Below are 17,159 nucleotides of genomic sequence, written 5' to 3'. Positions count from 1 at the left end.
TGTCTGGGATTACCACTCAATCAAAACAACTCAGATAAAACTGAAATGTCAGAATATCAAATGAATTTTAATACTGAGGCCTCTGTGTGATCTTACTAATTGTACATAGACAAAAATCTTTTTATATTATAAAATTGTATGAATGGATGTATGTATGAATGTTCCAAATCTTCTCCTACACCACACCAAACATGGTACACACATTACTTGCTACCTAGAAGGAAATACTGTGGTGTTAAGAAACAGCAGCCTACTATTCTGGTGGGGGTGATACCACGGAGAGCGAAGAGGTGGAGGAGTGTGCAGGAAGTGGGCACGAGGGCGGCGTTGGGTGAGAGGGGCACATGGACAGGGAGAGGGGGGGCAGCAGAGGAGTGGCAGACAGACTTGCAGGTGGGGGAGGGGGAGTGGTAGACGGACATGTGGGTGGGGGAGGGGGAGTGGCAGACGGACATGTGGGTGGGGGAGGGGGAGTGGCAGATGGACATGTGGGTGGGGGAGGGGGAGTGGCAGACGGGCACGTGGGTGGGGGAGGGGGAGTGGCAGACGGGCACGTGGGTGGGGGAGGGGGAGTGGCAGACGGGCACGTGGGTGGGGGAGGGGGAGTGGCAGACGGGCATGTGGGTGGAGGAGGGGGAGTGGCAGACGGGCATGTGGGTGGGGGAGGGGGAGTGGCAGACGGGCATGTGGGTGGGGGATGGCAGACGCACACATGGGTGGTGGTGGTGGTGGTGGTGGTGGTGGTGGTGGTGGTGGTGGTAGTGGAATGACAGACTGACATATGGGTGGGTGTGGGGGAGGGGAACGGCGGATGGACAAAAGGGGGGGGGGGGTAGCGGCAGCCAAAATTGATGGGGAGGGGGGCGAGGAGAGGCAGACTGGCACGTGGGAGTCAGTGGAGGAGTGGCTGATGGCCCCAGGTAGAGTAGAAGCGGTGGACAGGCACGGGAGTGGAGGTGGGAGTGGAAAATGGGCACGGGGGTGGGGGGAGGAACAGTAGATGGGCACAGGTAGAGGGCTAGGTGGAGTAAGTAGAATAATTAACAAAGGCTGAGGCCAGGAGGGTTATGAAAACGTGGAACATATTGCAGGGAGAGTTCCCACGTGCACAATTCAGAAATTCTGGTGTTAATGGGAAGGGTCCAGATGGTACAGTCTGTGAAGCAGTCACTGAAATGAAGACCATCATGTTGGGCAACATGCTCAGCAATGGGGTGCTCCAGTTGTTTCTTGGTCACAGTTAATTGGTGGCCATTCACATGGACAGACACTTGTTGGCTGTAATGCCCATGTAGAACACAGCATAGTAGTTGCATCTTAACTTATAGATCACATGACTGGTTTCATAGGTAGCCCTGCCTTTGATGAGATAGGTGATGCTGGTGACAGGACTGGAGTACGTGGTGGTCGGAAGAGGTATGGACAGACAGATCTTGCATCTACGTTTATTATAGGGAATGAGCCATGAGGCAAGGGGTTGAGAGAAGTGGTTGTGTTGGGATGGACAAGGATACTGTGTATGGTCGGTGGGTGGCGGATTTCCACAGTTGGAGGGGAGGGAAGGATAGTGGGTAGGGCATTCCTGATTTCAGGGCATGACAAGAGGTAGTCAGAACCCTGACAGAGAATGTGATTCGGTTTCTCCAGTCCTGAGTAGTACTGAGTCACAAGGGGAATGCTCCTGTGTGGTCGGATAGTGGGACTTTGGGATAGGACAGGAGATATGAAGCATGGGACATCTCCAGTGACAAGCAGTCCCTCTCAAAACATACCGATATTCTCAATGAGGCCTTCAGAGACCATACTTACTCCCCCAACCTTGTACACAAACAGATCTCCCATGCCTTTTCTCTCCAATCATCCGCCCCTTCCCTCAGACCCAGTGACTGGCCACAGAGAGACAATCTCCTCGTGACTCAGTACCATCTAGGACTGCACAATCTGAACCACATTCTCCACCAGGGTTTCAACCATCTCTCATCCTGCCCCGAAATGAGGAATGTCCTACCCACTATCCTTCCCACCCCTCCCGTAGTCGTATTCTGCCACTCACTGAACCTAAGCAACATCTTCGTCCATCCCTACAGAACCCTTGCTCCCAACCCCTTGCCTCATGGCTCATATCCCTGTAATAGACCTGTCCCATACATCATCTACCAACACCACCATCACCACCTACTCCAGTCCAGTCACTAGCATCACCTATCTTATCAAAGGCAGGGCTACCTGTGAAACCAGTCATGTTGTCTACAAGCTAAGCTGTAACCACTGTGCTGCATTCTGCATGAGCATGACAACCAACAAGCTGTCTGTCCACATGAATGGCGACTGAAAAACTGCAGCAAGAATGAGCTGGACCACCCCATTGCTGAGCATGCATCCCCACACAATGTTCTTTATTTTAATGACTGCTTCACAGCCTGTGCCATATGGATCCTTCCCAGCAGCACCAACTTTTCTGAGCTGCCTACGCAGGAAATCTCCGTGCAATACGTCGCACATTCCCGTAACCCTCTTGGCCTCAACCTTCATTAGTCATTGTCTTTACCCGACTAGCACTACGCCTCCATCCACCTTGTCCCCATATGCTCCCACAAGCAACACTTTACCACCTTCCTCTTATTACCCTGCTATCCCTCCCCCTGCCCCCCAGCCTCCTCCTTAAACCCCACCAACCAGTTGCTACTCCCATGATGCGCTGCTGCTCCCAGTCTGGCCTCAGCAGCCAGAGACTGTGATCGTGATTCATGATTTTTTGTGTGTGTGTGTGTGTGTGTGTGTGTGTGTGTGTGTGTGTGTGTGATGAAGGCCTTGTTGTCTGAAAGCTCATTTGTTGACAGTCTTTTTGTTACGCCTATCTGCGACTTAGCATCTCCGCTATACTGTGAGTAGCAACTATCCTTTTCACAAATTTCATTCAGTATTCACTCCAAACTAGATAATGATATGAAGCAATGTACAATCATATGTTTGTCAAAACAGATATATTAATGATTTTTTACAATAGACACATCTGTCGCACACTTCACAGTGGTCATCAAAATACAGTAAAACCTATTCCATTAATCTGTTACGAAGCATGTATTCTTTTACGAAAGAAAGTACTTACTATTCTGGCAGCTTTTTGTTCTGTAAGCAGGCACCATACGAATCTACTTTAATGTATTTCATCAGTTCTGCAACATATGTGTCACGTTCAAGTGGTGTGCTGCAGTCTGAATGGACATACACAACTGGGGCGAGATTATCTAGTAGCACATCTTTGAGTTCTACAGGCAAGTAGTATTTTGTACCTGTAAAGAGAAAAAAAACTGTAGAAGAAACTTGAAACCCAATTCTACTGCTGAACAAAATGGTGATTACTGCTAAACAAAATCGTTTAAATGATTAATTTTTAACAATATAGTTGGTGGTAATGTGCTAGACTATGGATCCAGAGGCCTTGGGTTCAATCCCCACTTGGCACTAGGATTTGTCTCTTGTCACTTATTTTTTTCACCTCTGGCAATGTTTGTTGATGTGAAAAATGCTGAGCAGCACCATGGTTCGTGGTCCACATTCAGTTGTAGGTCCCACTATAACTGGCTGGGTAAGTAAGTTCAAAATTTGGAGGAAGACAACAGCATGCCACTTTTAACAGCACCATCTTTTTAAGTGGAGGTGATATTCCATCAGACAAAACCCACTGTCTAAAGACTCTAGTATTTGTGCTCAGTTTTCAGTTCTGCATTATAGTTAGTGTACATAAATTTTATTTTTATGAACTTAAACATTATTACAAGTGCTCATTATTAAAGTTAATAAAAAAGTAACTAACTCCAGAGGACCATGTGACAGTGACTGGCCACTGTATCATCTTATATCATATGGCATCATCATGTGGTTGTGGTACTGAGGGCCATGGGGCCAGCATACTGTTGTCTCGGCCATTACCGGTTATCCAAGCCTTGAAGTTACAACTTCTCATTCAGGTAGCTCCTCAGTTGGAATCACAAGGCAGAGTGAACAGCGTTAGATTCCTCTCACCAAGGAATCATCCCTGACAGTACCAGGAATTGAACCTGGGTCCTTAGCATGGCAGTCAGCCATACCAACCACTCAGTTACAGAGGTGGCATATAATCCTACAACCACCAAGCATGGACAAAAATTGCTTGTACATTTTTCTTTTAATAAATTTCATTTGGTAACATCGAATGCGAGTTTTACAGTGCCTTGTTGAGAATCTTATTGTTGAGTTTCATTTTCATTGTTGATTACTAACCATTATTTTAGCAGTTTGTCACAGTAGGGCAAACACCTTTCTTGTGAAGTAGATTTTCTAAAATGAGCTTTATACGCTTGAGGAACGCAGAAATTCTTGCTGCACTTTTAGTAGATGATGAATTATCAGATTTTGGCGATTTTGAGTTAGATCACACAAGTAGAAGAAAATTCAAATGGCGAAGCGGAGGACAGTGAAGAAACAAACTGTGCAGGTAACGCTTCACACAAATATGTTTCCATTTCTGGTAGAGTGTACCTTGCAAAAGCTCCAAGGCATTGTAAAAGGGATTTTTCCAACATAAATCATGAACATCAGGGAATAACTACTGCTGGGAAAGTAATAAGTGTATGTGACTCATCCAAGAAGTTTTTAACTACTGTGATAGTACAGAGAATTGTTGACCATACAAATGAAGAAGCTGAAAGAAAAAAACATCTCCTGCTAGCATTTCTGAAATATATGCTTTGATGGGAATTTTATTTCTAATGGGCATTTACCAGAGCACCAATATTTTGTTATCTGATTTATGGTCAAATTTATTGGGAACTGAGTAAAACATGAGCATATCAGCTACTGAAAATTCTTTGCTATTATGACACAGGCACCAGGGCACAAAACATGCAAGGACAAATTTGCACCACTGCGTGAAGCATTTGAAGAATTAAATGGAATACTCCAAGGTACTTCAGAAATGAACGTCACAATACAATTGATGAAATGCTACGTCTTTTCAGAGGGTTTTGTCCTTAAAAGTTTTCCTCAAAGACAAATCTGGAAAATATGGTATACTTGTTAGAATTACACTGTTCGACATGGGTTCTATTTCTGATATTAAAGTTTGTGCTCCTAGACCATTTTACCATGGGAAATTCAAATATGTAAACAAAATATCGTTGTCAGGGATACTTTTTATGTAATATATATATATATATATATATATATATATATATATATATATATATATATATTCACAATTTAAGGCATACACAGAGACGTAGAGAAATACGGGTATGTTGCCGTATCCAATAGTGATAGAACGTGATAATTTCTTGTGCAACAGCAGGTGGGAAGAATCAGACATCATTAGGTTATCCCCCGCCACACCTATGTCATTAAGACCACCTAAAACATCTCATTAACTCGAACCGGCGACAGCCGGTCGCTGCCTCGGCAGTAAAGCTTCACGCCTCCTAGGGGCAGGTGCATCGAGTTTACAACAGTGGTGTTTGCCGCAATTTGTGTCAGTCTTAACGAGTGGGTGTTTTGGCTGACAAGTAACTGTGTGTCATATTTCCAAGCACTGTTGAATCTTTTAGTTCCTTTGTGTAAACTGATTGAGCCTGGTGCTGAAGGTAAAACGACTGCTTGTTTTTACACATCAGCATTCCTCTAGTTCCCTACTATTAATTTAATACAGGTGTATTACCAGAGTGGCATTTTTAAATTTGCACAAATGCCACGTCGTCGTGGATGTTGATATAAGCCGGACTACTTCTGCTACATCTGTGGGAAGTTCTCTTTTGCCAGAAATAGGAAGAAAATTTCTTCAATCATAAAGAAAGCATACAAACATTACTTTGGAGTAGAGGTAGGAGACCAAGATGAATGGGCACCACATTTCTGTTGTGCTACATGTTACTGCAAACTAATTCAGTGGTGGAAAGGTAAAGAGAATGTGGCGTTGTTTGCTGTTCCCAAGGTGTGGAGGGAGCCAAAGGACCATGTTACTGATTGTTATTTCTGTCTAACAAAAATTCAGGGTTTTACAAACAAAATGTCGAAGAGGCACATTGTTTACCCAGATCTGCCTTCAGCGAGAATGCCAGTGCAGCATTCTGACAACCTTCCAGTACCTTCAAGAGCCCGAGGTCAAATTCCGAGTGACAGTGAAATAAGTAGTACTGGTGAAAGGGCTGAACTTCACTTATATTTCACAGGAGTGGAGACTTTTCATAGATGCACCGAAAACAAGTCTGAAGGGTGTTTTGCTCCACAACGGAAATAAAATACCCTCTGTTCCAGAAGCTTACGCTAGTTTGACAAAAGAGAATTATGAATTCGTACAAAGGAGCTAAATTCAGTAAAATACAATGAACACAAATGGAAAATATGTGCAGATTTCAAGGTAATTGCTATGGTACTGGGAATGCAACAAGGCTACACAAAGTATGCCTGTTTTCTTTGCAAGTGAGATAGTCGAGACCGAAATTCTGACTACGTGAAAACGAAATGGCCTAGGTGAAGATGGAAAGTTGGCGAAAAGAATGTACAACGTGAAAGTCTGGTAGCTCCTGAATATATACTACTTCCACCACTTCACATCAAACTTCACCTGATGAAACAATTCGTGAAGGCCATGGATCCAACAGGCTGTGGGTTTGCATATCTAGCTACCAAATTCCTCCATTTTTCAGCTGCAAAAATAAAGGAAGATGTATGTGTGGGCCCACAAATCAGGGAGCTGCAGAAAGATGCAAATTTTGAAGCATGTTTAACTGATAAAGAAAACACCGTATGGGACTGTTTCAAGATGGTGTCGGAAAACTTCCTTGGAAGAAGAAGAAGAAGAAGAAGAAGAAGAAGAAGAGCTACTAACTACAAAGCAATGGTGAAGGATATGATCAAAGCATATCAGGATTTGGTGTGCAATATGTCTTTGAAGGTACATATGATGGACTCTCATCTGGACTACTTCACAGAGAGTTGTAGTGACTTATCGGATGAACATGGGGAAAGATTCCATAAAGACATTTCTACCATAGAAAGGCGCTATGAAGGGAAGTGGGTACCTTCTATGTTAGCAGATTATTGCTGGAATATCATTCGAGAGAAGAAAGATTCACAATACAAGAGAAAAAAGTGATGTGCATTACAATGCAGTGGCTCATTGTTTGTCAATTTTCTGTAATTTCTCATGTCAAATAAATGCTTTAATGTGTATACACAAAGGTTACTTTGTTATATGTTAGATCCCACCCTCCATTAATGTGATGAACTTATAACATCATAAAGATGTGCATTTGTTTGTCGAATTTCACCTCACGTTTGCTGCACTATATCAGGAACTGAAAAGAGAAATAAAATTGCGATTACTCATAAACTATCCCTGACAGAAAAAAACCAAAAACAGTTTTCAATTCAGCACTCACAATACAACTAGGATCACAATATTTTTTATCAGAAATAGAAAAAAAGGTTTTTTTTTGGTAGAACAGTGTTATTAGTAGTGCAAGTGAACAATATAAAATAAAAATGGAAGCGTATGCTGGAAAAGACAGTAGAGCTACCTGTGAACAAGGCCCTCTTGATATTGTGAAGAGGCTGGTGGAACCAATAAAGAATAAAGTCTACAATATCAAAACTGACCGTTTCTACACTCCTGTAGAATTGGCAGACATTCTGTATGAAGATTATAATCTTACACTGGTTAGGACACTCAAATCCAACAGAAAACATATACCACAAGAACTTAAGATGGCAGCAGGAAGAGAGCTGTACTACCACAAATTTGCATTCACAGATACAACTACTAAGAAACCTCCAGTAACATCTTGTTGACATTGCCAACACAACATCATGATGCAGGAGCAGAAGTTGATATACCAAAAAGAAAACCCTGAATAAACCTATACCACAATTCCACTAAGGGAGGAGCAGATGTCATAGATCAAATGGCTAGGGCATACTCTACATGAAGGGGTACGAGAAGACAGCCACTGTCAATGTTCTACAGCCTACTTGATATAGTTTCAGTTAACTCACACACACTGTTCAAGAAAAATGTACCTAAGCGGAACAAATGGATATTGAACACCAGAGAACTATCTCCCTGAATTAAGCCTTGAACTTTTGAAACAATATATAGAAGAGCAATCCAAGGACTTTAAAGGACTCCAGTTGCCTATTATTTGTGCAATTGGAGACGTCCTTGGAAATAAACTAGAAGTAACCAAAATTGCTGCAAATGAAGAACCAACTAGGAAAGCAAGATGCTACACACGTCTAAAGAATGCAAGTAACCACGGAGCCAGAGAAAACATCAAGAAAACCAAGTTAACATGTGGAAGCTGTGATCCCCATCTGTGTAAGAGTCATTCAGAATCAACCATTTTGTGTGCAGGAGGTAAATGTCATCTGTAAATGACAGCATTCTCTCCAAGTGAAGAAAGTTTTCAATGTACCATAACCTTACAAGTGTTTTTATTTCTGTTTTTGAAACTTTCCATCAAGGAGAAAACTGTATTATTCAGTTATCAGATCATAGAAACTTTGGACAGTCTGTGTACTCAAGTACAGACTTTATGTCTCTATTGAGGGTTGAATAACACTTAGGCTTTTTTTTATTATTTTTATGAACTAGTTTCAGCTTATTAGGTCATCTTCAGATAACTACTGGCTATTGTTTACATGGAGCTTGTGTTCTTACAAACCAAACATTCTGGACTAAGATACAACACACTTACATACAATCTTTAGTAGTGGAATTGTCTTTGGAACTGTCAAATGGGTCTTTTGAGTTTTTGTTCTGTGAAACAGTTCTTTAACATAATAAATCACATTTTATGGTTTGTCAGTACCGTGAATGACAACAATCTGGTGGGATTACAAGAGGGTCATGACTGATACTGGGCTATTTTCTGGACACTGACTTGGACTCTGTTATTCCCTACTGTCAACATTTGTCTTGCACATGGACAGGCACATTTTCTTAACATGGACCTGTCTCTCTTCTCTTCTCCATTTGACTGCATGTTGCACCTACTGTCAGAGCACTAACAATATGTGCATACAACAAAGGAGTGGTTTGTATTACAGTGCTTCCCAGCCTGACACAGTTACTGTGTTTTCCAGCCCTAATGTTTGAGCTATCGTCTAAATCTCCAGAGTACTTTAACTGCCAAGAGGTAACAATCTCGAAGTCTGTTTCTGTTTGGTTCAAGAAGTGCCAGGATCTATAATTTCATGTGATTTATTTGTACTTAACTGGTGTGAAATAAAGCCTGTGTTGTTGAAGAAGCAGATATACACTGTCCTTTATTGTACACACTCACTATCCAATATTAGTCCTATTTGGTATGGGTCACACAAGTGTTTCGTAAGCAGTCTCTTTTATAGACTGATTGCGTTTCTCTAGTATTCTATCAAATGAACCAGTCTGTCAACTGCTGTACCTATGAGTGAGCCTAAATGATCATTCTGTCTCATATCCCTACACCTAAGTATTTGTAGGTGTCTATGGATTTGAATTGTGACATGGTATTGCAATCATAGCATACTGCATTTTAAAAAGAATGCTGCACATACTAAAACAGCCATACCACATATTTAACACACTGGTAGATCTTACTGCCACAGAAACAGTCATACATTATGGGCAAATACCTTCCTTTTCTGTTAAGCAAAAAATGCTGTCCACTGATTGTTTGCTTACTCATTACATGAGTGGAACACATTCTACACCGACAACTTAGGGTATATGAAACAGCAGCATTTGGTCTAACTGGCCAGTCCTTCAGATAAAATATTTCTATAATCCAGTCTGCACTGGTACCTGGAAGACAGCAGCAGTTCCTTGTAATGTCTTCTTGGGCTCCAAGGCACATCAAGTTTTTCAAACTCCAGTGGCTTCCAGCTGGTGGACACTGTTAGGAGATACGTACTGACTGCCATGTGGCTAACAGCAATAGTCACATACGGGGTATCTTAGAAGGAATGGTCAATATTCAGTGATAACAGGAATCATCATTTGAAGCAAGAAAATTTAGTAATAATTTATCTTCATTATTGTGAAACAAATATCTTCTGCTGCAACCTCTTTGCTTCCATATTTTGAGAGGAGGTAGTTATGTACCAAAACAAGGAAAAAATTGTCTAGTACACATCCACTTTACGATGCATACCTTAAGAGATACGAGCAGCTTTTCAGTAGAAGAGTTGGGTTTCACAGCAGCGAAGATGACGAAGTGCTCACAGCTTGTGAAGTATGCACCTTTGAGCCCATGTTTACTATACTTTTTTACTTCAGATGATTGTTCCTGTCATGTCCCTGAAAATTGACCATTCCTCTTGGGACACCCTGTATACAACCATGCTACAATCTCTGCCATCAGTGGTACCCAGTCCATAGTTATAACCTATAAAGCCATGTCTCCCCCCCTCCACATCTGGAGCCTGTTGGATCCTGCAGAATACTCAATTGCAGACCTTCATCTTTAACAGGTGTGTTCTCTGAGTATTCTGATTTCTACAGCTTCACTCACTATGCTATCTCAGACACCTATTGTCCATGTGGCAAATCAGGGTATCAATACATACAGTCCAATGCCAACTATCTTAGAGTGTGTTCTGCTGCTGCCTGGATCTCACGATCTACAGATACATGCAATTGTCCCTGCCTGTACTTTGACAAGGTGCCTCTGAGTCCACAGTCATCATCATTCTCCAGCTTCTCTCCATCTTTCTTCCCTTTGCCACTCCCTTCCTCTCCTCATCTCTTTTGTGTTCACCCTGCCTGCTCTGTCTAGAACAAGCATACTGCTAGGAGAATGAATCAACATTATTCATTAACAAATAAGTATCTGCTTACACTAGTTTTAAACCAACATTATAAATCCAACAGGCTATTTTGTAAACAAAACACATTTATATCACAATTCTGCTTATATTAAGCAACATTAAGGTTTCTTTCCAATATACTACTCATTTTTCTTCACTACTACATACATACTGTCATATTTTAGCCATTGACATTTAGCCCACAACATGCCAATAATATCAGGAAACTTGATCTGAACTTCGTTTCCTTTTGGCTAATACCTTAAACTTTCAAAACTGATATTTGTAGATTTGTCTACGTAAATCTGAATTAGTCTGTAATGTGCATGTTATGTCTCCAGAATGAGATTTTCACTCTTCAGCGGAGTGTGCGCTGATATGAAACTTCCTGACAGATTAAAACTGTGTGCCCGACCGAGACTCGAACTCGGGACCTTTGCCTTTCGCGGGCAAGTGCTCTACCATCTGAGCTACCGAAGCACGACTCACGCCCGGTACTCACAGCCTTACTTCTGCCAGTATCTCGTCTCCTACCTTCCAAACTTTACAGAAGCTCTCCTGCAAGTTTGGAAGGTAGGAGACGAGATACTGGCAGAAGTAAGGCTGTGAGTACCGGGCGTGAGTCGTGCTTCGGTAGCTCAGATGGTAGAGCACTTGCCCGCGAAAGGCAAAGGTCCCAAGTTCGAGTCTCGGTCGGGCACACAGTTTTAATCTGCCAGGAAGTTTCATGCATGTTATGTGTTACACATTTTTTCAATTCCTTGGTTTTATTGCTTGCCAACAGCTTTGCTGCAGTGGCAACACTGTTTTCCGTCTGATCACCAAAGTTAAGAGCTGTTGGGCTCTGCTAGCCAGGAGAGCCATGTGCTGACCAAATGCCCCTCCATATCCACATCCAGTGACACCTATCAGCTGAGGATGACATGGCGGTCAGTCGGTAATGTTGGGCCTTATGAGAGCTGTTTGGGTGGAGTTAATACTGTCATTGTTTAACGCTACCATCCTTACCATAGGAGTGCATTTTTATGGAAGCTCACTTTCTGTACTGGTTTTGTGCTTTAGGAAACGTTCTGTGTGTTGTTGAACCTAATTGCCTTACTTACCACGTACCAAGATTCCTTTCTTCAGTTTTTTACTAGCATGGCAGTATTGATCTCCAACAGTATTCATTTATGTTCATATTTTTTATCTGTTTACAGTCAGAACTGCAATTTTGGTATTAAAGTTTGTCTTTTGGGTGACAGCTGCTGAAACAGTCATCACTTGTTAAAATGACTTCTACTGAACTGTTGTGTGTACTGCGGCACAAGTAGGTGCAGGTGCAAGTAAATCTTCATTTCCTTTGGCCACGATCAGACTGTAATATGTTTGCTTTCCAAGAAGTACACTACGTATCCTTGGGAGAAACATGGCAAAACTACTCCACATGGTATGTGATTGTTTTGCTTGTTCTGTTTGTTTTAGTGTGCAAAAACAACTAATATCATACACATCCATGTCAGAACCATAGAACATGAACATGAAAAAAAGGAGTTGAAAATGACTACATGTTAAGCCCAATCGACAGAAGGAAAAGACAGTTGAAAACTGGGACTTTGTGAAAGGTCCATAAAACACACCACAGAGATATGGAGGTCCAGAACTAAAGATTAAATGTCCTTTGCCATAGTGCTAAGACAGATAAAAAGCAAACCTGGTCAACAGCCTGAGAGTCATTCGCTAAAACAGCCGATAACTCAGATGACAAACGTAAATGAGAACATAAGTTGTTAAAAAAACGGCAATCTGTCAGGAAATGGCAAACAGTCAAAGGTTGAGGGCAGTAAGCACAAAGTGGTGGGGGAGTACCACTTAACAAATGGTGATGGCTAAAAAGACAGTGCCCGATATGCAACCTAGCTAAAGCAGTCTCTTCAAAGTGAGAGAGTCGAGAGGAGGTCATCCAAACTACTGGGAGAGGTTTATTTCCCTGGAGTTTGTTCCATGAAGGGAGGACCAGTGGTGAAGCCAAAGTGACACCACCTGTTGACAGACGGCAACACAGAGATCGCTGAAGAGAACGGAAGAACTAGTGGGCCGAGGAACAAGCACTGCGGCCTTGGCAGCAGTGCCAGCAGCCTTGTTTCCTGTCGGACCAGTGTGACCAGAGCCCCACAAAAACATCACAGTGGCTCCATCAAGAGTGAGCAAATGACAACTTTCCTGGACCCGTTGCACTAAGGGATGGACAGTGTACAGCATGCAGAGGCTCCGAAGGGCATCGAGAGAGTCGGAGCAGATGACAATTGAAAAGCCTGTGTCGCCGGATGTACTGCATGGCCTGATAAAGGGGGAAGAGCTCCACTGTAAATATTGAGCAGTGTCCCAAAAGCCGATACAACAAAAACATCAGTGCCAGCGCCATCAGTGTACACAAAGGTACTATCATGAAGTTCTGTGCAGAGGTCAAGAAACTTATGGCGACAGAGCGAGGCTGGAGTAGGGTCCTTAAGAAACGAATGAAGTCCAAGGTGAACGTCGGCCGCTGCATAAAGCCAAGGTGGTAAAGGATTCACAGCCATTGGGAAAGCGGCAGGTAGCATGAAGTTAAGCTGTTGGAGCAATAGGTGAAAGTAAACTCCAGGAGGTAACAGAGAAGAGGGACACGCCCATACTGGCTAAAGAGGCATAGGAAGGGGGGCCACACATGGGAAGCAAATGGCATGCATATCTGATGAGGAGAAAATCATGGCGGTATGACAGTGGTAGTTAAGCATCTTCTGCATAAAGACTCTCAACCAGGCTAGCGTAAAAGGTGCCAGGGGCATAACAGAAGCCACAATGGTGAATAATATTAAGACGGGGTAAGAGGGATGGACGTGCAGATGCATAAACGAGCACCCATAGTCTAGTTTCACACTGATAAGGGACCAGTACAAATTGAGGAAGGTAGTCTGATCCACTCTCCAGGAAATACCACTGAGGACACACATGACATTGAGGTATTGCATACAGCAGGTGGCCAGGTGAGACACAAGGGAGGACCAAAAAAATTTCCTATTGAGCATGGGCCCTAGGAATTTCATAGTTTCAATGAATGGAAGAGCAAGAGGCCCAAGATGTAAAGACAGCAGAAGAAACCAATTCCGCCAGCAGAAATTCAAACAAACGGTTTTGTCAGTGGAAAAGAGAAAGCCATTGTCGATGCACCATGTGTAACACAAATTTTGGCGGGCATTCACTTTGAATGTAGTGGACTGACAAGGCAGCCAGTCCACAGTGACGGGTAACCGAAAGGCACGCGTACACACGCGCCGACTGGCGTTAAGTCTGAAACAGGATACGTGATGAAAGCTATAAAGAAAAGAATGGAGCTTCTCGTATACTTAACTTTAATTTATTGTGGTACATTTCTCTTGATAATACAAGTGAGACTCTCTCCAGATATGGTTAATGGCGCCTTGCTAGTGTTAGAACTTCTAGTTTAACAAGTATATTCAGAAATGACACAACAACACATATATGTCACTGAGTAAGTTGACATGTGAACACGTTAGCGTTCAGATAAGCACTGAGTCTCAGTCTAGCGGCCGCTGCTCGGCTGGCCGCTTAGGTGGCGCCGCTGCTGCATGGCTGGCAGGCAGACAGCGCCGCACGTAGAGGACGTGCGTAATTGCGCAGCGGCACTTTAAATGATCGGCGAGTCACAACACTTTTCCCCCCTTTGAAATTGTTGCACTGGTCTTGATGGATGTGTCCTGGAGATGGCTGACGTCCATAGGCGTTGTGTGACTCGACGTAAAGTCTCGAGGAGGAGGCTTCCCGTACGGACGGAAGTGTCCCCGATGATAACGGGTCGAGATGACAGGAGACATAGGGGTCGAATCAGCTGGGGCCCCACGCACCAATCTGCCCGTCGCGGCAAGTCCAGTTGATATGACAGGAGACATGGGCGATGCGTCAGCGTCCGTTGGAGGAGGAGGCGAGCAGATGTACTCTGACACTGGTTGGTCCTCCGGTTCCCGCATGGGCACGTCGTCTGGTGGCATCCGTTCTGGTGCTGGCATCGCGATGACGGGTAGAGGGCGGTGTTGTGAGTATGGAGATGTGCCAAGATCCCGAGCATCAGGGAGAGTCAAGGGTGGTGTGGCGGCATTCGGAACAGGTGTTGTTGGCACCCGAGGCCGAAGCTGGTCTGAATGACGCACTGCAACACCTGTGTCCGTCTGGATTTCATACAGGCGTCTGCCACGGTGTCTTAAGATGCGGCCCGGGCTCCATTTTGGCCGCCTGCCATATCCCCGTACCCAGACGAGGTCGTCGGCGGTGAACCGGCCAAGTGACGGCACCCGCGGCCGGGAGGTGGGAGGCCGCAGAAGATGAAGTAGAGTGCGGGGCTGTCGGCCATGTAAGAGCTCAGCCGGGCTGTGATCGCCCATGGGGGTGAAACGGTAAGACGCCAGGAACTGGAGAAGCGCCTCATCAGCAGCAGAAGAAGTCAGAAGTTTCCGCATTTGAGCCTTAAACGTGCGGACCAGTCGTTCAGCCTCACCGTTGGATTGTGGATGGAACGGCGGGGCCGTGACATGCGTAACACCGTGACGAGCACAAAAATCCGCAAAGTCAGAAGAGGCAAATTGCGGACCATTATCAGTAACAAGAGTAGAGGGGAGGCCTTCCAAAGAAAAAATGCGGGCGAGAGCGCTGGTGGTTGCCGCGGTGGTAGGTGACGTGCAACGGACAATGAAAGGAAAGTTAGAGTAGGCGTCAATTACGAGGAGCCAATAAGTACCTAAAAAGGGTCCCGCAAAATCAGCATGAATGCGCTCCCAGGGCTTCTCAGGCGAAGGCCACGGTGACAAAGATGACTTCGGGGCAGCGGCCTGTGACGCACAAGGGCCGCAGGCAGCGACCATGTGTACGATTTCAGAGTCGATGCCAGGCCAGTACACATGACGGCGCGCCAGAGATTTGGTGCACGACACACCCCAGTGCCCCTGGTGAAGGAGGCGCAAGACCGAAGCACGCAAGGACGCGGGGACCACAACACGCGGCGAAACATTGTCAGTGGAGAGGAGGATAACACCATCCCTAGCCGTGAGGCAGTAGCGCAAAGGGTAGTAGTTCCGCAACGGATCAGAAGTCTTAGCGGACGGGCGATCAGGCCAACCCGTCTGAATACAGCGTAAAACCCGGGAGAGGGTAGGGTCAGAACCCGTAGCAGCCGCCAGCCTGTCCCCAGTGATGGGGAACCCGTCCACAACCCGCTGCTCGGCAACATCCAGGTGGAAACACAAAAGTTCGTCCCTATCGAATGCCTGATCAGGGCCCATGGGGAGGCGAGACAAAGCATCAGCATTCGCATGTTGAGCCGTTGGCCGGAAATGAATCTCATAGTTGAAACGGGACAAGTAAAGAGCCCAACGCTGGAGGCGGTGTGCAGCCTTGTCGGGAAGGGACGTTGAGGGGTGAAACAAGGAAACAAGTGGTTTATGATCCGTAACAAGATGAAATTTTGTGCCATAGAGAAAAACACCAAACTTATGAAGAGCATAAATGATGGCCAAAGCTTCTTTCTCAATCTGAGAATACTTTTGTTGGGCATCCGTGAGCGTTTTGGAGGCATAAGCAATGGGTTGTTCCGAACAGTCAGAAAAACGGTGCGCAAGGACCGCCCCAACCCCGTATTGAGAGGCGTCTGTTGCAAGGACAAGATGTTGGCCAGGTCGATAAGTAGCTAGGCACGGGGCCTGTATCAGCATAGTCTTCAATTTCTGGAAAGCCGCGTCACATGACGCGGACCAGTGAAAAGGCACGTTTTTATGCAACAGGCGATGCAACGGCTGAGCCACCGACGCTGCAGATGGTAAAAACTTGTGATAGTATGCTATTTTCCCCGAGAAGGCCTGCAGTTCCTTAACAGACGTAGGGCGAGGAAGGGCATCGATCGCAGCGACAGTTTGTTGAAGCGGACGAATACCATCCCGAGAGAGTTGAAACCCCAAGTACGTGATAGATGCCTGAAAAAATTGTGATTTCTGAAGGTTACACTTAAGACCTGCAGTCTGTAAGACAGTAAAAAGTGTGTGGAGATTTTGAAGATGTTCGTCAGTGGTGGAGCCCGTGACAACAATGTCGTCCATGTAATTGATACACCCAGGGACAGGGAGCAATAATTGTTCCAAGAATCGCTGAAAGAGAGCAGGGGCGCTAGCAACCCCGAATGGCAGGCGTTGGTACTGATAGAGGCAGCGTCGAGAGGAAGTTGATGATAAGCTTCTGACAGGTCAATTTTAGAAAAATACTGCCCTCCAGCGAGTTTAGTGAACAGTTCTTCAGGACGGGGCATAGGGTAAGTG

The 17,159-nt window shown here is 44.6% G+C and overlaps 1 protein-coding gene across 1 annotated transcript in view; it reads right to left on the bottom strand.

The window, feature by feature from the left end:
* Positions 1-17,159, bottom strand: part of LOC126240685 (alpha-(1,3)-fucosyltransferase 10-like) — a 60,580-nt gene that overhangs the window by 13,431 nt on the left and 29,990 nt on the right. The window contains exon 5 of the mRNA XM_049947944.1: positions 3,110-3,293. Coding sequence (XP_049803901.1) covers positions 3,110-3,293 — 184 coding nt within the window. The remainder of the gene's footprint in view (positions 1-3,109; positions 3,294-17,159) is intronic.

This window comes from Schistocerca nitens, chromosome 1 (assembly GCF_023898315.1).
Source record: "Schistocerca nitens isolate TAMUIC-IGC-003100 chromosome 1, iqSchNite1.1, whole genome shotgun sequence".
Taxonomy (NCBI): Eukaryota; Metazoa; Arthropoda; class Insecta; order Orthoptera; family Acrididae; genus Schistocerca; species Schistocerca nitens.
This window is presented reverse-complemented; position numbering and strand designations above follow the sequence as displayed.